This window comes from Bemisia tabaci, chromosome 1 (assembly GCF_918797505.1).
Source record: "Bemisia tabaci chromosome 1, PGI_BMITA_v3".
NCBI classification, from domain to species: domain Eukaryota; kingdom Metazoa; phylum Arthropoda; class Insecta; order Hemiptera; family Aleyrodidae; genus Bemisia; species Bemisia tabaci.
In genome coordinates, this window is record NC_092793.1 from 89758723 (window position 1) to 89779903 (window position 21181).

A 21181-nucleotide genomic window follows, 5' to 3' on the forward strand; every position below is an offset into this window, starting at 1 on the left:
AACAAAATGAAGAGCATTTTACAATTTTACAAAAGCCAAGAGAAGGAACGGTAATTGTGAGGTAATTGCGCTGACCTATAAAATCTCAGGTTTTGTTTATCAGATGCTGATAGGTGATAGGTGGTAAATGGAATTAGGAAATGTGACTATTCATGTGCTCCGTCGTGCAAAGCATCAACTACTTCTACAACAACAGCAACAATTATGAAGAAATATGGTTAGAACATCCTGTCATAGAGGGCGATCAGGCATTGCGTGTCAGATCTAAAATTTATGGTGCGATTTTTAGCTTTAATACAAATGGCTTCGTGAGTTCTCTCAACGGGTTCACGGACAAGAGGTTGGGGTTATTCAAAGTTAAATTTTTGTCCTGTGTCATGAATATGCTGGGGGAGTGCTGTTTTCTCATTCTTGTCGTATTTATGAGATTTAATTTGTTCTTGTATATACCTCTTTGTCTAGCCAATATACACACCAGGACAGTCTGAACAGTTGATTTGGTATACAACATTGAAAGCTTTTTTCACAGATTCTGAAGTTTTGAATTTTGTGAAAAGGGATTTTGATGTTTGCCCGTTAGAATAGACAGGTTTAATGTTGTAGGGCCTCAGCTTGTGGCTCAATTTCTCAGATAAAACTGGTATGTATGGAAATTTTACTACTTCACCTGGATCAAATGCAATGCCAACTTTACGGTTATTACTATGTATATGGCAATGCAAGGCTTTCATTATCTGTTTCTCTATTATACCCATCAGATAGCCATTCTTTAAGAACATATCTTTTACAAATGCTAGTTGTTCATGGCAATAACATTCATCAGTTAATTTAATAACTCTATTAACAACATTCAGGACTGTATTGATCTTATGTTGATGAGGAGATTCTGAAAAGAAATTGAGGTACCTTACAGAGTGCGTTTTCTTTTGGAACCATTTGCTGAGGATTTTTTTACCCTTTTTATGTTAATGTGAGATCTAGAAAATTAATTTGACTATTTTCCTCCTCCATGGTGAATTTCAATGAGGGATAGAACGCATTAAACTTATCAAGCCATTTTTAGGTGTCATTTTTGTGAAGGCATGCTAAAGAATCATCTAAAAAAGTTTGTAAAATTTAAGTCTTGCATCATTAGAACTATGTACCTCCATCTCAACATATTCCATCAAGAGGTCTTCAAAACAGGCATCGAAACGTATGCGGTTGTATTTATGTGTAACTTTCAAAATGTAATAAACATGCTTGTTTAAATTTGAAAAGTTCTCATGGCTGGATGGCTCCCATACTGTACATACTTAGGTAACAGTCAGTTCTTTACTTCATATACATATATATATATTCCCTCTTCTCTTTCCAGATTGATCCCAAGTACCGTTCAAAAATTGAAGGTATTGTTAGAAAAGCAAATAGAAGTACACCCAAGAAAGCTGAAAATATCTCAACACCTTGTCCGTATTGTAATTTTAATGTGCCTCAAACCCAACTAGAATGCCCACAATGTTCTCGAATCATCCCGTTTTGCATAGCAAGTGTAAGTAACTATTTTCATCGTATGAACCCCAATTCTAATCATTAAACTCGAATAGGAATCATTTATTAAGACTCATTTCTTTTAAACGTTTAAGAGAGTATACTTTGAACTTCATGTCTACAGTCAGTCTGTTGTCAAGACAGGAAGTAGTTTCAATTGCAAGGAGTGTGCAATAGTTGCTGAGAACTCTTACAGCAGTTGCACGGTCAAGACTGCGTCTTTTACATTCGCCCTAAAAGTGATACTCTGTGGCTGGACGAAAAGAGAAGGCAAAGAATAAAGTTCTCTGTCCACAGACCGTTCCGTGGCTCGATCTTCAAAAGTAGATTGACTATTCTTACTCACTTGTCAACAGCACATCAGGGGTGCAGGAAGTATGGGATTATAGGTCTCATTCATAAAGACAGGGGTGATCAGGAAAGCCACAACTAGACATGTGAGACGGTCCACTTCAGTAACGGATTTAGTTTTGATGTATACGTCGATCATCAAAGTGACAAATGATGATCTAAATAATGGATGTTGATGGAATAATTGATGATCATCAGAATCATTGATGTCCAGCTATAATCAAAGAAATCGATGATCATTGGAAAAAGCGCCGATCACTGAAAAAACTGCTGGTCAGGATACCCGTGGGAGCTTTGTTTGTTGCTTGTGGAAAAAATAAACACTTATCTCAGATTGAATATATTCCTAGGAATGCAAAAAGTTCTAAAATGTTAACTTCAGCTCCTCGCGATTTGGCGTTTTTCCCCTACGGCTTGTTCAGCTCATCCTATAGGAGAGTCTTTGATCCAATGGCTAGGGTGCTCCAAACTGGGCAACTGATTTAAGATGATAGGTGGGTTGCACACAAGAACGTAACACTGGGTTGAGACTAAGGCATTTTATTAAGAAAATGCAAGAAATGCAAGAAATGCAAATATTCAACAGTCACAAATACATATCATGATCACAAGCAAGCAAGAGCAAGAATGGCGAATGCCTCGTTGATGGATGATGACCATCGGTGAGAGGCGCTGGGTAGTGACGTCATGATGACATGACATCACTATCCAACAGCAACTTCGGAAAATGAATCGGGACGCCCCCTACATTTGTTCCTTACCATCCAAATATGATACCTGCCAATTATTTTCGCTCTCCGACAATATTAAGACTTGAGGCTGAAAATCTCCAAAAAATTATCTTGATTTAAATGGGGGAAAATAGGCCGATCCGCGGTTTTTCGTTTTTCGGCTGTAAAATGCGCCAAAATAAAAATAACTTGATAATTTCCTACAAAAATACCTAGAAGCCTATTGTGAATGAGAAAATCACACTTTCGACCCATAGGGAGGGAGGGCAGGGTGTCACAGCGGAGCCGATTCTTAGGCGTCGGGGCGCCGCGCAGCCGCGTACGGTACAATGCGGCTAGGGTGATCCACTTTGGGCAACTTCGGAAAATGGACCGTGATGCTCCCTAAATGTGTTCCATCTGATCTAAAGACGATGCATGCCACGTATTCTTACTGTCTGATAATGTGACTAATAATGTTTCTGATAATGTGTGCGGGTGTGTCTGTGTATGTGACCCATCTTAGTGTGACTGTTTTTTGGGAAAATTGAAGAAAATAGTAAAAGAGACGAATATTATAAAACTTTGCAACGTATGCAGCCTCACTTGTGTTCGACGGGGCCTCTAAACGCCTTTTTTTGGCCTACGGGCCAAAATTTGTCACTGGGAGATAGGTCCTTATATTATCAGAAAGTAAAAATACGTGGCATCCATCGTTTTTGGATCGGATGGAACAAATTTAGGGAGCATCGCGGTCAATTTTGTGAAGTTGCCCAAAGTGGATCACCCTAGCCGCATTTCACCGTACGCGGTGGCGCGGCGCCCCGACGCCTATGAATCGGCTCCGCTGTGACCCCCTGCCCTCCCTCCCTATATGGGTCGAAAGTGTGATTATGTCATTCATTCTCCAGGTGATGCGCAATTACATTGATGCCCTCGCCGTGTCCTTTTGGGAGCTTTCTAGAATATTCTTTGACTTTTAGGAAAGTGTTGCAAGACGACGAGTGGCATTTGTTTCTGGAACTTTTTCGAATGTAATCAAAGTGGTAATGACAGGAATATTCACACAGTATATAATATGACAGTATATAATATAATATGACAGTAATATTGCGAAGCGTGTGATAATGGTGCAGGGGGCTTTTCCCCTCGATAGCCGTGGAGGGCGCGCTAATTGCTAGTATTCTTTTATTCATTAGCTTATGTTCAATCCAAATAAGTGCACAATTTTCAGTTTAAATTAAGTTTTACTTAAGTAAAATTGAAAAAACCCTAAATATCGGCCAAAAACGGCAACGATGAACCCTGAGGCCCTTGAAACCTCATCAGAGGCCTTTTTAAAGGTCAAAATTGAAAAGTTCGCAAAAAGATACACGAGAATGACATTGTAAGGCTCGTCGGTGGCAAGGGAGGGGGTGCGCAGACGACTCCGAGCGCCGGATTCCAATCGGCGCACAGTGGGACGAAAAGGTGTCAAAACGGGACATTCGCACATCAGACGATAATTTTTCGCCGATCTTCTCAAAACTTGACATTTTCGGTCTTTTTGGGAAAAGGAATCCAATGTTATGTTCAGAATTTGGTTCATTGTGACAATCCCGCCAAAAAATTGTGTTGCCAAGTCTCTGTTTTAATCTATTTGATAAACAGATTAGCATGATTATGGTAGAGATTTAACGCGCGTGTCGTTTGCTTTTTTTCATTGAAAAAGAAAATGAATTCACTGATCCTGAAATTGAGAAATGCTTCTATTAAGAATAAACACCCCCCCCCCCCACCATCTTCTTACCTATCGCAAAAACCGCAGCGATATTTGACTATAGGGGAATGAGTTCATCAATGGGCAGACATTAAAGTGAATCCGAAAATCATAAACGAATAAGTTGCTCCCAAATATTATCATTCTTTGACACAGATGCTGTTTTTTCCCCGTTTTTTTTTCAAGGACTTTTCTTCTTCCGTTTTTGAGCGTCACTTTCTGAAATCCTGATTATACGAAATATGCAACAGACACTCAAAAGTTTCAATCTTGAGATGCCAAGGCAAAATTCCATACTTCAGAAACTCCGAGCTTCTTAGGGGTCTTTTCTGCACTTCTGAGATATCGTTCATAAGAATGAGGATTTATTGCCACTTAATATATTGCAAATTTTCCCATCAAACATGGTGGAATACAAATCATGGGACACTGTCAAACCGTCTACTTTGGTTAAAATTAAATTTTTAATGTCAGCCTCGATTCTAAGCACCGTTTCCATCACGACATCATCCGATTCTTGTTGTTGATTGCTCTACAAATTAAAAATAAAAAATCGGTCTACAAAAAAAGACGATATTGATCCGTATCCTAGATATCAGATGAGCATCGCAGCAAGCTGATAAGCAACGCAGCGGCGGCGCGGCGGCCAGCAACATAGCCCGTTGCACTCAACCTCAACCGTCAATTGGCCTGTGAAAGCGCTCGATTTTAAGCAAACCGCGCTCATGTTTTCCCTCGTAACTTCCAAAGTCGGAAGAAGTCGGATGAAAACTAATATGATTCTGAAAGCTAAGGATACGTAGAATCTCGATTTGCAAACCGTTTCTTGGACAAGTCTGGACATTTTTTTAAAACTCTAATTGAAGTTTGAATTTTAGTTTTTTGACAGGTCGATTTTGAATTCACTCTGTGACCCCCAGGAAGTAAAAAGTAATCATCACCAAAGACGTAAACGAATAGTCTATGTTTGTTTTCAATTGTTAAAACAAAAAATTGCATTTAAAATAATCTCGGAAGCTAGAGGAGCAAAATTTGTATACGTGCGCTTTTGCCTCTTTTTTTCATCTTACCGAAACACGCGTTTCTCTACGGCTGTCATTTGAATATTCCTCAATTAAATTGTTAAAATCTTCGTTATTCTGGAGGTTTAGACCCTCCAGGTAACTTCTACACCTTTGGTTCTTGCTTTTAATGATTTTCATTTTTACCGTGAATGTCCCGTTTCTGTAATGGGCTCGTCCCAATGTGCGGCGCGCGCCAAACGTAAATTTTGGTAGCTCATATTTCGCGTACAGATTTTTTTCGTGGGAGGTATAATACATCAAAATGTACGGAAAAGTACGACAAATAAAATGAACAGCGTTTTGTTCGAATCGAGAATCCGGCATTTGACGATACATTATGGTTGAAAAAATATTGGCCCCTTGAAATTTTGGGAAAAGGCGTATACTATACTGAGGAATGACATATTGAAAATTGGTCAAATCCACGGCTGGATTTTGCCGATTTTGCATGCACCCCTTTATTTCTGTGCAGGCATTTCGCTACATGTGTGCCTTTGATTTATAATCATTACCTATCAATTTTTGTCCACTCAGGGATACCACATTGTCTTGGATGAACTCACTGCTTGCCCACTTTGTAATTTTCCTGCTAAGCATGTAACTTTTACAGAGTAAGTTTATCCTGTTCTCTATCGTTCTACGTTTTTCCCTCTTCTATTTTGCTGCCATGTTTCACAGAAAATACTTACATCAAAGTACTCATAGTTGATGCAACTTTTCCCCGTATTAATTAAGTTCTGCTCAAAGTATTTTTTTTTCTAATTTCATTGTCAAAAGGATAGTGTGAACCATTGTCTTCTAGTCAACTGAATAAATACTGAATGTAGACTTACAATACAATCTTGACTGCGCACAAGGTTTGGCCTACAGTGAGAGAGGTCGGATTGGGGGTAAAAATGCTACTTCACAAGCAGTACAACCATTTATACATTTAGCACTCACATTGATTACCACTCATGGCTCGTATGTATACTCACACCTGTTCATTCAGGTAGCCATCGCTAAGTCAACCAATGATCTAGTTCTGCCGCAGTCCCAGTTGACTATCCATGGTTTGTATTTTATGTCTATGACACTTAGAGCTTAATATCTCCTGAGACAAGGATCCCACATCATTTAGACAGAAATGATCTTATAGACTTCATTTCTGCTCATAAAGGATCACATATACTTGCAATTCTCGTCATGTGTCCCTCAGCGACCAAGAATTAGGCAATTGAGATGTTGAAGGGAGGAGCAAAGAATCACTGCCTCAAGATTGTTCTTACAAAATGGGCATGGAGGTTTCTAGATCGTGTAGCAAGTAGTTAGAAACCGCCCAGCAACTTTTGTCTCTGGCGTTCACAACCACCCAGAGCTATGCATGGGTGCGTTCAGGAGCCGTTCTTAAAATACATAACGCTCAAGGGGAGGGAAGGAGGAAGTCTAGAAGATCATTATGCCATTTTGCATTTATGTGTCATAGAATAGGGTCCTACTTACCAAAAGCTGTAGGAGGGGTGAGGGAGGGTGATGAATCCGATATTAAGGGTTGAGTATTTTATGTGTCATAGAATAGGGTCCTACTTCCCAAAAGCTGTAGGAGGGGTGAGGGAGGGTGATAAATCCGATATTAAGAGTTGTATACAGGGTGGGCCAGAAGTTCCAGGACGGTCGGCTAACTTTTTAACGGTTCGAGATAGAAAAATGAAACTTTGGGAATGTTCCTATCTCAAAGGGGGACCATCTACTTGGGGGACGTCAAATTTTTGGTCCCCCTTAGGGAGGGGGCGGGGGGGCCCCCAACTTTTTTTTTTTCCAAATAGCAACCCTATCTATGTGAAATCATTCGGAGAAGGACATAACAAACTAGAATTTTAGCGCAAACGCAGATCAATATCTTAATTTTGACCGAGTTATTGATAGGATCAAAGGTCAAATTTGACCTATTTCAATAATCACAACTCCGGATTCAAATTATCAGTAAAGAAAAAAATAAAACGAGAAAATTTACTAAATTGTGTTCACTTTTTGAGAAAAAAAAAATTGCAGAAAATCACTTCGAACTATTTTAAGGGGGGGGGGGGGGGGGTTCGGCCCCCAAATACAGTCAATTCAAAGGTCATTCAATTTGCCCGCGAAATAAGCCAAATTCCCCTAGATTTGCCTCCACATTATCTCAGTAAGGTAAAAATCAGTTCAGGCATTACGTTGGGCAAGTCCCCCAAAATTTCAGGAAAAGTTAAAAAAAACGCAATTTAAGGTAATTAAATTTGACCGTTTAAATTGGGTTGGTGGGTGGTTTGGGAAGTGATTTCTGCAATTTTTCCAAATTTGTGAACACAATTTAGTAAATTTTCTCGTTTTAATTTTTTTCTTTACGATAATTTGATCGGAGTGTGATTTTTTGAAAAATAGGTCAAATTTGACCTTTGAGCCTATCATAACTCGGTCAAAAATTAAGATATTGATCTGCGGTTTGCGCTAAAAATTCTTAGTTTTTTATAGTACTTTCGAATGAGGTTATCACAAGATTGGGGTTGCTATTTGAAAAAAAAAAGTGGGGGCCCCCGCCCCCTCCCTTAGGGGGTATGGACCAAAATTTTGACTCCCCAAAAGATGGTCCCCTTGAGATAGGCACATTCCCAAAGTTTCATTTTCTATCTCGAACGTTAAAAAAGTTAGCCGACCGTCCTGGAACTTCTGGCCCACCCTGTATTTTATGAACGGCTCTTTATGCACGCAAAATGTTTCATCCTACAGCGGTGCTCTTGTTGTGTTGAGCTATTTATGCAACAGAAATGGTGTCGCGGCGACTGAGAAATGGGAAAAGAATTCACGATCTGACGAATAGCAGTGGCAACTTTCGTCCCAGGCTTCATGCAGCAGGAATAAAGCTTATGAATGGACTCTAACCTGTTAATGTAATCTTATTTGCGAGCTGATTGTTGAAATTGATAGACAAAGCTATAAAGAAAGAAGACTTAAGGAGTATGGAGTTATCTTATTGGTTGAAATTGGTGGCTCTTATAGAGTAAGGAAGAAAGTAATGGACTAAGTATAAGGTCTCTCAAGGGTTGCTGTTAGTCAGTCTATTACTTACCTCCTTTATCCATTGCAACCACCCGCTTCTACAAATATTGGTAGGGATCCTATATAGGATCCCTAGGGCGAGTTGAAAAAAGGCTTTTTGTTTTGTTTTGACCGTAACAGCAAAAAAACCTGTGTTAAACATGGTAAAACTCACTCCCAAGTAACAGAGGTTGCTACAACTTGCAACAAAATCGTTTGATTTTTGCAACTAATAGATTGATGTGCAGATTGCCTACTCTCTCCCCCGAAGGAGCTACCATTGTTGGAACTAGTTGCAATTAAGCTGAAACATGTTTCAACTTCAAAGTATTGCTGGTTGCCTATCTTTAGATTTTAAACAACTTCGGTTCAGAAATTTTGCAATCGCAGCAGGTTGCAACTTTGTCTTCCGATCAGATCGCTGAAAATCGGCACTTATCGACCAAATGTTAACCGAAAGTTGGAACTTTGTTGCAACTAATACCAACATTGTTTCAACTTGTTGCAACTTTTACATTGAAAAATGCTACTTGGGCTTGTTTAAAGTTTCAGCCCTCTACGCGACCCCTAACATAAAGTCCTAGGTCCTAGGGATGAAAATCAAAATATTACATTTTTTGAAAAATTGAAACATGTATCCCAAAGAAACCTAGCGAGATAGGGTCTTTCGAGCTAAAATTCCAACCATTTTGACGTGCAAGGATAGGAATAAGTTCACAATGGCGATTTTCGGCGCGTCAAAGATCCCTTTTTTCGAATGATAGGAATTTTGAATTTGTACGATTTTTGCAAATTTGACAGTCTATCATATGAGAAATTAACGAGTTGCGTACTCCAGGGCGCATATCTCGTCAGTTTTGAATGCATTTTTCCTCTCGAAAAAAATTTCATTTGAGTAAATTTGATGAAGTGAATTCTTTTCTTCGAGGGAAAAATACATTTGTGGAAGAAGAGGGCGGTCACCCAGTACTCGGGCAGAGCTCGAATATTACACATTTTTAACGTAAGTTGCAGCATTCATCTTAAATAAAGAAGAGGGAAGGAAGATATTTGAATAATGAATCGTTGACGTTAATATAAGAGCTAGAGGGTGGTTGAAGGGGAGAAAGAGCGCAGCCGTTCACGTTAAGTGCGCGTAAGATGCAACCATGGTCCTAATAATGGGACTCCGACGGCAACAACGCAGCGCGGCCGGGAGCATCGACGCGGGCTCCGACCCGTGTGACCTTCACGCAGTTTTAACTTGAGATTTGTGGCATAAAGCTTTAAGATACCTCAAAACCGACGAAATTTGCGCCCTGGAGTTCGCAAATCGTCTATTTCTCACATGATAGACTGTCAAATTTGCGAAAATTCCTATCAGGCAGTGGCTAAAAGGGATGTTTTACGCGCCGAAAATCGTCATTCTGAACTTGTAACTTTGCATGTCAAAATGGTTGAAATTTTAGCTCGAAGGACCCTATCTCGCTAAGTTCCTTTGGGATACATGTTTCAATTTTTCAAAAAATTTAATATTTTGATTTTCATCCCTTAAAGTGCCCGGGACTTCATGTTAGGGGTTGCATAAAGGGCTGAAACTTAATACACGTGAGTTTTACCATGTTTGACACAGGTTTTAGTGTATTTTCCGAAGGAAATACACTATTGCATTCTCCCCTGATGTCAGACCTGGACCAAAGACCATGTAATGAGCATCGATCATGGGTCGTAGATTACGCATGGTCGCAGATATATATATCTGTTTATTAATGTATGTATTTCCGACTCATCGTGGTTTTTCCGATTTTTGCTTGGTTATATTTCCCTCATTTTAAAAAATTTCCGGGTGAAACTTTTTGCGATGTAAAGTAGAGGAACAGGACTACCATTCTGCGAAAAAAAACCGGAGATCGAAGTATTACATTTCGAATGGTGGGGGCGAGAAGTGGGGGGAGGTTCAATTTTGTGGGCGCGATAACTCGCGCAAATTAAAAGCTTTCCCCCGAAATTTTTACAGAAGGAAGATCTTACATAGTTCTAGGCTGGTATTGAATTTGAGCGAAATCGGTCGAGCCGTTTAAAAATGGCGAGTTTTGAAGGAAGATCTTACATAGTTCTAGGCTGGTATTGAATTTGAGCGAAATCGGTCGAGCCGTTTAAAAATGGCGAGTTTTGAAAGTTTTAGGCGGGGGGTGTGCGGCAAAAGAGGAGGGAAGCCGCACAGTGGGTCACGACCTGAACATTGGTGGACAAGACGGCAATGTTGTCGCACAGTGGGTCACGAACTGAAAGTTGGTGGACAAGACGGCAATGTTGTCGCACAGTGGGTCACGAACTGAAAATTGGTGGATAAGACGGCAATGTTGTCGTACAATGGGTCACGAACTGATGAACTGATAATTGGTGGACACGATGGCTATATTGTCGCACAGTGGGTTATGGAGATTCATCCATCGTCATTCAAGCTTGCCACAGCGTTTGTTGACATTTTTTCATATCAGACATTACATGAGGATTGTTGTTGCAATCTGGCGACATGAAGTCCTTATTCGAATAATCAATGCCTCCAACAGTGTAAACGTAATTCCAACCTCCAAAGATTGATAACTCTCCGCCCCCGCCCCTCCCTTCGGAAAATACACTCCTCCCGCGGTGGACGCGCGGGTCACTTAAAAGACAGAACAACTGAGGCCGGACACTCAAACTGAAAAACGCGCGCGAAGCGCGCGTCCTGGGGGGGCTTGCTATTGCGGTCAAAATAAAACAGAAAGCCTTTTTTCGACCCGCCCTAAGGATCCCTTCATATCTTTCTTGTCTTCTTCGTCTATAGTTTTGTTTATCAGTTTCAACAATCAGCCCGCTGCTGCTCTGTACAAAACATTTTGCCAAGTGGATATAACATGTGTGACTAAAAGCCAATTTTTGCCTCTAGATCGTCATATTGATCATCATGTCATTCTAAGTTACGGATTTTTTATTTTTCAGGGTCCTTGAAAGTTATGGAAAGTGTCCTATGTGTCAAGGAGCTGTGAACGCTTTGGATCTAGTTTTATCTAATGAATTAAGACAATTTGCTTTTTTTAAAAATACCACTTGAACAAATTTTCAAGAAACTTCTCATCAGTTATTTTTTCTTTTTCTATGACTCGTTCCTCCTTTGTGAATCACCTTTTTGTCTCTTAATATTTCATATCAGTTGGACTACATTTTGCAATTTGGACCTATGGATTCTAGCCCGGTTTAAAAACAACGTATGTGCTATTATTTTCCCTAAGCACATAAATGTTTTTCCAGAAGAGCCAGAATTTATAATTCCAAATTGCAAAATGCTGTCCAGTTGAGAATATATTAGAGATAATTTTGCGGTTACCGCTCTAGGTTGCCATTTTGACCGCCGCCATTTTGAAAAGGACAGAATTTCCCGAAAAGTAATGCCAGTATCGTTTTTCTCGTCCCAAAAAACCGTGGTTGCCAGGTTTTATTCCAATCCCTCATCAAGAATGGACTTGTCAAATTTCCATTATTTTCAACGAAAAGTCAAAATTTTGACTTGCAGTTCGCGCCAAAATTGTACCTATTTTCTTATTCTCTTTTAATTGATTTGTCATAAAAAAAGGGTTGCTATTTTAAGAAATAGTCGGGGTTACGAACCCCTTTCCGTGGGATGGTCCAAAAACTTTTTTTGGGGGGGGGGGGCGAAAGAAGCTAACATTGATCTACGAACATCCCCAAAATTTTGTTTCAATATATTAAATAGGTATTTTAGAAGGGATGGAAGGAACTTTTGGAATACCACCATGTATATCGTTCATTGAACTGTATGTTTATTGATGAAATTAAGAAAAAAGTCTGAACAATGGGGTTGTTGCATGGGTGAGAGATTTGAGAATAAAAAATATGTATTTCTAGAACTTTTCGCGATAAAAACAATGGCAATGTTCAAAAAGTCAAAAATCAAGTCCTTAAGCCCGAAAAAGCCCGTCAAAGCTCCATCAAATTCAAGTTGAAAATAAACGCTGTCATTGCATCGCATCGGCTGTAGTACAAAAGGTGCGGTGGCGTTTGCGGATTCTCATATTTTGACGGTGGCGATTGCGGACAGGTGGAACAGGGCCGGTGAACTTTGCGGACCAGAGAATTTCGGCGGTGGCGATTGCGGACGGAGGGGTAGGAACCTACATATGCTGCCCCCCACCCCTGCGCTGTATATTAAAGAGAAATATTACCGGAGAGGCTCTGGATTCCTTTTCGTGGATGTAGAATGAAAAAATATTAGTATTAAACATTAGTATTATATTAGTATAAAAACATATGAGCAGTGAACATACAGTAAATTTTTTTAAAAAAAGGCATATCAGCAATCAAGAAACTGAAAAATCGTCAGTTTCAGTTCATTTTAATGATGAAATACATGTTTTGAATTCTAGTCCAAAATTCCTTAAAGTCAAAAAATTAAAATAAGTGTTTTCATTTTTCGTATGTAATTTTTTGACTTTAAGGAATTTTGGACTAGAATTTACAACATGTTTTTCATCATGAAAATGGACTGAAACTGACGATTTTTCAGTTTCTTGATTTCTGACATGCCTTTCTTTTAAAAATGTACTGTATGTTCACTGCTCATATGTTTTTATACAAATATAATACTAATGTTGAATACGAATATTTTTTTCATTCTACATCCATGAAAAGGAATCCAGAGCCTCTCCGGTAATATTTCTCTTTAATATACAGCGCAGGGGTGGGGGGCAGCATATCGACGGTGAAACTACCAAACCACGTATCTCGGTTTGCGACGTCGCAGACTTCCTGTCATACTTTATTCTTTAAATGAAAAACTACTTAACATCCAGTCTTGAAAATTTCTGTGATTTTCCCTCTTTGTGCGGAGAAAATTCCGTGAAAATTTCAAGGAATGATATTGATTTGGTCTACTTCAAAAAAATAAAAAGTGAGCGTAGATTTTTAAACACCGCAAACGAGATACGTGGTTTGGTAGTTTCACCGTCGATATGTAGGTTCCTACCCCTCCGTCCGCAATCGCCACCGCCGAAATTCTCTGGTCCGCAAAGTCCATCGGCCCTGTTCCACCTGTCCGCAATCGCCACCGTCAAAATATGAGAATCCGCAAACGCCACCCGATTCTTAGAATCCGCAAACGCCACGTCCGCAAACGCCACCGCACCGTACGCATGGTCAAACTACGCGAGCGAGTCTCTCCTTGCCGCCATTACCCACATCTTGACGGCGTGTTTATCTAGTGGAGGTTAAGTTAGGTTAAGTTCCACTCGAGCTCCAATTGGCTACGATGATGAGCGGACGCTGCTGGAAAAACCCGAGCAGGGCTGGCTGCTGCGCACCGCACTCCGCTAACCGCCGAACGGCTCCATTGCTCCGTGAAGAAAACGGGGAAGGAGCGATTTTTAACTCACTTTCCGACCCAGAAATCGTCGTGAAGAGCCAAAAACCCAGCCTGTAATTGGATAGCATTTTGCAATTCGGAACTATAGGCAGTACGGTAGGTTTTCAGGAGAGCAACTTTTGGAAAAACCATTGGCGTTTTTCCTCAAAACGATCAATGTTGCAGTTTGATGGTTCATTTTATAGCTATGGAGTTCCTCTGACACCCTGTGTTGACAGATGCTTCGAAAACATCACACTGTTGCCAAAAATTACAAAAAAAGGCTATAGTTCCTTATTTGCAAAATGAAGAACCCGGGGAAGCTCATTTTGCAATTAGGAACTATATATTGTTTTAGCACTGACTGCATAGGGAAGACGACCCTGGTGTCACTATTACAAACTGGAGGGTTAACCCCGGTTAACCCCAACAGAGAAAACACTCCTTCCTCCCATCATACCAGGAAGGGGGAGGTGCATTGTCCCTGCGGAAAGATATTCTACCAAAAACAGGGTGTGCCAAAAATATGGATACCTACCGACTTGCTTATATTTCGAGAATGGTGGCAAATATTAACATGCAATTTAGACGGGAGGGTTTATAGATTCGATTGACATGAATCGATCGAAAAATGAAAGCGTGAATCGATCGACACTGACTCGTTCGACAAATTTTTGAAAAACCGTTGTCATGAATCCGACATGAATCGAACGAAAAGTTGGAACGTGAACCGATTGACGTGATTTGATCGGTACTGATTCGATTAACGATCGTAAATCGATCAAAAACCTGCGAATCGATCAACAAATCCGTAAATCGATTGACCCCGTGATTCGTTCGAAAAATCCGTGAATTGATCGATAAACCCTTGAATAGGTCAACAATCCCGTGAATCGTGATATTTTGAAAATTCGAAAATCCAAGATGTCGGATGTGGTCTAAAATGCTATCCTGGCTCGTGCTCGATCTATCGCGGTGAGTCTTGGTACCAGTTAGTATTTTTGGACGGGAAACTCGAATTTCTGATCAAATTTTAAAAATTCGATAATCCAAGATGGGGGATGGGGCCGAAAATGACCTTACTTGAGTAAGTATCCCCTGGGGGATCTTTCATTCCTCGGAGATACGCGTTTAAAGGGGAGCTCAGAAGACGCAACTTCGAACTTGTTTTTCGTGGATTGAAATGCGAAAAATATCGGAAAAAATTATTGTGGCTTATGCGTAGTAAGTACTTCAAAAAATGCAAAAATCAAACATTACTGAACAAGTTCATTGTCAAAGTTTGAAAAAAACTCAATTTTTCGAAACTCGGCTAGGAATTCGAGTTTCCCGTCCAAAAATACCTCCTATACAACCAAGATTCACCACGATAGATCGAGCAGGAGCCGAGGGAGCATGTTAGGCCACATCCGCCATCTTGGATTTTCGAATTTTCAAAATTTGACCAGAAATTCGAGTTTCACGTCCAAAAATACCCATTGGTTCCAAAAATCAGCACGATCGATCGAACAGGAGCCGAGATAGCATTTTAGGCCACATGCGCCATCTTGGATTTATGTTTTTTCGAAATTTGACCAGAAATTTGAGTTTTCCTTCTAAAAATAACACCCTGTGCCAAAAATCAGCAAGATCGATCGAACAGGAGCCGTGAATGCCGAGATAGCTTTTTGTCGTCCTGCCTATAATTCCGAATTGCAAAATGGGAAATCCGAGTTTCGCATTACGCAATAGGGAACCATAGTATAGGTCCCAATTGCAAAATGAACCTCGCGTGATCCTGCGACGGCAAATTTTCGCGGGGTCGCTGAAGCGGGATAAAAATCGTTTTTGAGGATTTTCTTTTTCTCAATAGTAAGTAAATACCCTCCTGAAACGGAATTCATCATAAAAAGAATAAATGGAAAATTTGACCCTAGTTCCTTATTGCATAAAGCTGTCCAATTGATTCATCTTATCTTCAGGTATCCATCAAGATAAAAAAAAATGAGTTTAGTCGGAAAACTCGATTTTAATCGTGAGGTAATCGACCCCGAGAAATCCAAATTTCATGGTCCCGAAGCTTCTCTAGCTTCCCTTGGGGGGTAAACGGGGAGCCCAATTTTAAAAATCGGGGCTTCTTTCCGAATCGCAAATTGATTGATGAGGAGCAGAACACATTTACATCTTAAGTGACCCCCAAGAGTTCTAATTGATCCCCTGAACGGCAGAAAGTAACCCCTGAGGAGGGGGGCCTCGCCTTCTCCACAAGTTTCTCAAGATTCCTCTTTGGTCGCAAAATTGACTCGATTCTCCAGAAGAAGACGGTTTTCCAGGTAATCGACCCTGAGGGCACTGAATTTCATGGTCCCTAAGCTCCGCTACCCGCCCTTTTGGGCAGAAGCTGTCTTTATCTGGAGAATCGACGTCAATTTTGCGACCAAAGAGGAATCTTGAGAAACTTGTGGAGGGGGTGAATCCCCCCTCCTCGGGGGTTACTTTCTGCCGTTCAGGGGGGTCAATTAAAACTCTTGGGGGCCACTTAAGAAGTAAAAGTGTTCTTCTCCTCAATTTGGATGCAATCGATTTGCGATTCAGAAAGGAGCCCCGACTTTTAAAATTGGGCCCCCCGATTACTCCCCAAGGGGGGCTAGAGGAGCTTCGGGACCATGAAATTTGGATTTCTCGGAGTCAAGTACCTGGGAGACCATCTTTATATGGAGAATCTACGTCAATTTTGAGACCAGAGAGAAATTATGGAGGGGGTACTGTTCCCCTCTTTAGGGGGTCATTTTTGGGCCTTGGATGGATAATGGATTTTTAGGGGTCAATTTTACAAGAAATTTTCCGTGCTTTTCAATTCTGATGCGATTAATCCGCAATTCGGTCTGGAACCGTGGCTTTTAGCATCGTTACCCCCCCCCCTTTACCTCCCCTTGGGAGGTAAAGGGGGGGGGGGGTTGGGACCACGAAATTCGGATTCCTTGGGGTCAATTCTCTATTCAACCCCGCGGTCCGCGACTTCGTACGACCTGAAACAACCGAGAAAAAGGCCTGATACGGGTGGTCTGAAACACTCTGTAAATTCCACTATTTTGAAATAAAATGTCCATCACTGAAATTGTCTTTTCTTATTCTCTCTCCATTGATTTGTTATAAAAAAGGGGTTGCTATTTGAAAAAAAGTCGGGGTTTGTAGCCCGCCCCGTGGGATGGTCAGAAAATTTGGGGGGGGGGGGCAAAGTAGGTAACATTGGTCCTTGAACATCCCCAAAGTTTCGCTTCAAAATATTAACTAAGTAAAAGGAGGAGTACCTATCCTTTTGGGCCTTTTCCGGCCCTACCTGGATTTTGCTAAATGTTTCATATTTTCAGAGTACTAGTCCTAGGTAGACTTTATGCCAAATATTTTACCGAACGGAGCCCATGCAAAGGTGGAACAACGCCTCAAACCCAGAATCTTGGCATCGAAAAATAGTTATTTTCGTCGACTTTTTCGACTGTTATCACTCCTGCAGCAGTTGATTCCTATCGACGGTGTAAGTCGGCAATCACTTAACTCGGAAATCGCGATTTTTCAGGAGAGGGAAAAAACCCTCTACATTCCTCATCTTTGAAGGTAGACGGGAAATAATTCTTAGAGACAGCAAGGATAAGATGCTTCATAAGACTCTATCATCATTTTGAATAATATTCGCGTCTGTCAGGAGAAACGACCGAAAAACCGAGTTATGTGTTTGTGGAACTAAGGTCCAATACTGAATTCCGAGATAGGTACGTGGTTGGCGAATTACTGATTCAAACCTATTCTTTGCCGATGTTTCTGAATAAAGACTGAATAAGACTCCTCTCACTTTAAAAGTAACCTAAAGTTTCTTTCAACAAACTTTAATTGGTAGCGAATCTTTAGAATGACACCGGAAAACAATTCGACGGCGCGGCGTACCTGAGTCGGCAATCGCATAACTCGGTTTACGACGTCGCAGACTTCCTGTCATACTTTATTTTTTAAACGGAGAACTACTCAACGAAAATTCTTTAAAACTGCCGTGAGTTTTATTCTCTATGCGAAGAAAATTCTGTATAAACTGCAAGGAATGATGTCAAATGTGTCTGGTTCTCCTTTAAATTTTCAGACACCGTGAATAAGATAATTATGTGATTGCGGACTTACGCCGTCGAATTACGAAAATGAAATGAAGATAAAAATAAGCGGACGATTACTCAGTTATCCGTCGGATTAGATGTTTGATGTTATAACAATAACAATGTTTTTGTTGTTTGAGGATTCCGTGACGTACTAACTTTTAATTTTCGACGTGATGATTAATCCAATTTTTGGCATTTTTGGCGCTTCAGAACGATTTTTCTCGAAAGTTTGGCATCGTAGGGAAAAGTTACACAGTGCATTTTATATTTTTTTTTTACGTTCTTTCCGAAAATGACGCGGTTTTTACATTAAATTAAGTTTCACACACGTAAACTTGAAAAAAAATCCAAAAATTGGTGAGAATTGGCAACAATGGACCGTTAGGCCTTTTAAAATTCACAGGAAGCCATTTTTATGGCCAGATATGAAAAGTACGTAGAAAAATACACATAGTTCACGCCCATAGAGGGTGACTACGGTCAAAAAACATTCAAAAGAGCTATCTTCAAGTAAAAGAAGGCCGCTAAAATTGACATCCCGGTCAATTTTCACATCGTGGGAATCCAGGTACAACTATAATTTTTTGATATGTTGTATATACAGGTAAGAGCTGTTACGTACGTCAATATAAAAGTTGTACCCCACTTTCTTGAACCTTAAGCGTGGCAATTTATCGAATTTTTGCCTTTTTTGGCTTTTTGGAACGATTTTTGTCGAAAATTTGGCAACTTAGAAAAAAGTTGTACTGAACATTTTTTATTCTTTTTTTGCGTTTTTTTCAAAAACGTCTACGGTTTTTAGTTTAAATTGAGTTCTGCGTTGGTAAAATCGGAAAAACCCCTAAAAATGGCAACAATGGGCCATAAGGCCCTTTAAAATTTATCGGAGGCCTTTGAAAAGGCCAGAAACGGAAAGTACACAAAAAAATACGTAGGAATCAACTGTTGGAGGAGTGATAACAGTCGAAAAAGTCGACGAAAATAACTATTTTTCGATGCCAAGATCCTGGGTTTGAGGCGTTGTTCCACCTTTGCATGGGCTCCGTTCGGTAAAATATTTGGCATAAAGTCTACCTAGGACTAGTACTTTGAAAATATGAAACATTTAGCAAAATCCAGGTGGGGCCGGAAAAGGCCCAAAACTATACTCCTCCTTTCAGAGGGGGCGGGAGGGATTTCTGGGACACCCTGTGTCTGATTATTAGTAAATGTGTTTCCCACCCAAAATATTTCGAAAATATGCTGTCATTAAGTCCCCGCTACACGACCGTCACAGACTGGTGTTTTTGTTCATCGAAACGGCCGCTAGGTGTAGTCAAATGGATGGATTACCGTTCCATTCCGTTCAGTGAAGTATTCAGATCCATACAGGGTGTTAAAAAAGTCCCCCTCCCCTCATCTAACTTTTTACCTTGAGGTAGGTAGAGATTTGAAAATCTGAGGACGTTCCTAGGTCAAAAGGATCTACTGTTTGACCCCCCTAAACGTTTCAGGGGGCTTCCCTTGGGGGAGGGCTCAACTTTTCATTTTCAAATGGGAAGACCCCTCTTGTGATACCTACCTCGTTCGAAAGAGCATAAAAAAAGAAAACTTTTCACGCAAACCCGAAGTCAAATATCTCAAACCGTTTCAAAATGGCGGCCGGTTAAAGGTCAAGATGGCCGCAAATTCACACCGGTTTTTTGTCGATGGGTTTGCCTAAATCTTTGAATCTCGGGGTATTTTGGCATGAAATTAACGAAGAAATTACATTTCTAAAAGAAAATAAGCTTCGACCATTTTGAACTTCAACAAGCCGCTATGTTGACAATTTTGGTTTTTTTGAAAATCTAACGTCAAATTCGTTTTTCTCGTGTTAACCCCCCTCCCCCCCCCCCCAGAATTCAATTTCAGGCAAATTCATAGGCAGAAAACCTAGGTTTCAAATTTCGGCCATCTTGACCTCTAACCGGCCGCCATTTTGAAACGGTTTGAGGTATATTGGCAGCACTTCAGTTTCGCACAGTTTTTATAAATGCACGATGTAGCAACATTGCAAGCCCTCAAATGACACTAAAAATGACACAATTAAAGAAATAGAAAAAGAAATGAGAAAAAGATAAAAGTTGACTCACCAGTTAGGTGTGATGCGGATTTTCGACTTTATAGGTCTAGGTAGATAGGATCGTCTGGAGATCGCCAATCTGGATCGTCTGGAGAAATATCTAGATCGTTCTCGAAGGCGGCTGGATCGTTTTCTTTAGAGTTTTTTGGCTGTTTAAAAGGGAATAGTTTCTTTTCATCGCCAACAACTTGTAGAAATTGTAAAGTATTTAAATACTTATAAGTATAGTAAGCGTGAGTAGCGATTATGATGTTTTCCTCCAATTTTATTTGCTGTGGCCTTCGTTGAAAAGTCTCTTTTTGGAGGACCGAATTTATTTTTAACTTTATCATACTTTGATTCTGCTTGATACTGCCTACTACAGCGTGTATATTCGGATGCGAATGGTAGAATTCCATCTGCAGTTTACTATTATAGCTCTCTACGGCGTTAGTAGTTTTTGGTACACACTCTGTTAAAGGGCACGCCCATAGAGTGGGTGGATAGCTCGTCGAATCAATGTAATTTTTTTTTACATAGTTGGCAAATTTTTTGCATTCTTCATGAGGGGGGGTGGATGGACTGCAGTTTACCGAATGCGGACGGAACATCTTCCGGTTTTAGATAGGATAAAGAAAAAAATAACGTGAGCCATTGTTTGATGTGTTGTACGTCTGGATTATCTGATGTTTTTGAGTAATATGCGTACCTTAACTTTGGCATCCCGTGAATCTTTTTCTCTTAAAATTCACGTTAAAAACCTGCTACATACGACACGCTAACCCCGCGCGAATGACCGGCGAGAGGACACTGACTTCACCTGAAAATTAGGTGCTCAATCAGATCAACTGAGTGATGATACGGAGATAGCGTATAAGAGTCACGGGCGCGGCGATCGTCAGTGCTCCGCACTCTTGCATCAGTGATAAGCGGGCGAGATGTGTGAGATGAGGGAGTTGTAATCTAAATAATTGTCCTAAACACTCAGATTCTTCACGCATAGCTGTCAAATCGTGCATTTATAAAAACTGTGCGAAACTGAAGTTGTGCGAAACTGTAGTGCAGCCGGTATATTGACTTCGGGTTTGCGTGAAAAGTTTTTTTTTATGCTCTTTCGAACGAGGTATCA

General features: G+C 40.3%; 1 protein-coding gene and 1 long non-coding RNA gene across 3 annotated transcripts in view; one reads left to right on the forward strand and one right to left on the reverse strand.

Annotated features, from left to right (window-relative positions):
- The window catches only part of Oseg6 (intraflagellar transport protein Oseg6), a 142887-nt gene extending 131316 nt beyond the window's left edge, over positions 1 to 11571 (forward strand). For both annotated transcript variants that reach the window (XM_072306455.1, XM_072306456.1), the window contains 3 exons: positions 1358 to 1531; positions 5949 to 6025; positions 11430 to 11571. In XM_072306455.1, coding sequence (XP_072162556.1) covers positions 1358 to 1531; positions 5949 to 6025; positions 11430 to 11541 — 363 coding nt within the window. In that variant the 3' untranslated portion in view covers positions 11542 to 11571. The remainder of the gene's footprint in view (positions 1 to 1357; positions 1532 to 5948; positions 6026 to 11429) is intronic.
- The window catches only part of LOC140226058 (uncharacterized), a 39763-nt gene extending 18826 nt beyond the window's left edge, over positions 1 to 20937 (reverse strand). Inside the window, exons 1-2 of the long non-coding RNA XR_011900881.1 lie at positions 20084 to 20937; positions 1877 to 2095 (exon numbers count right to left, since the gene is read on the reverse strand). This is a non-coding gene — a long non-coding RNA (uncharacterized lncRNA). The remainder of the gene's footprint in view (positions 1 to 1876; positions 2096 to 20083) is intronic.
- Positions 20938 to 21181: the final 244 nt, after the last annotated feature.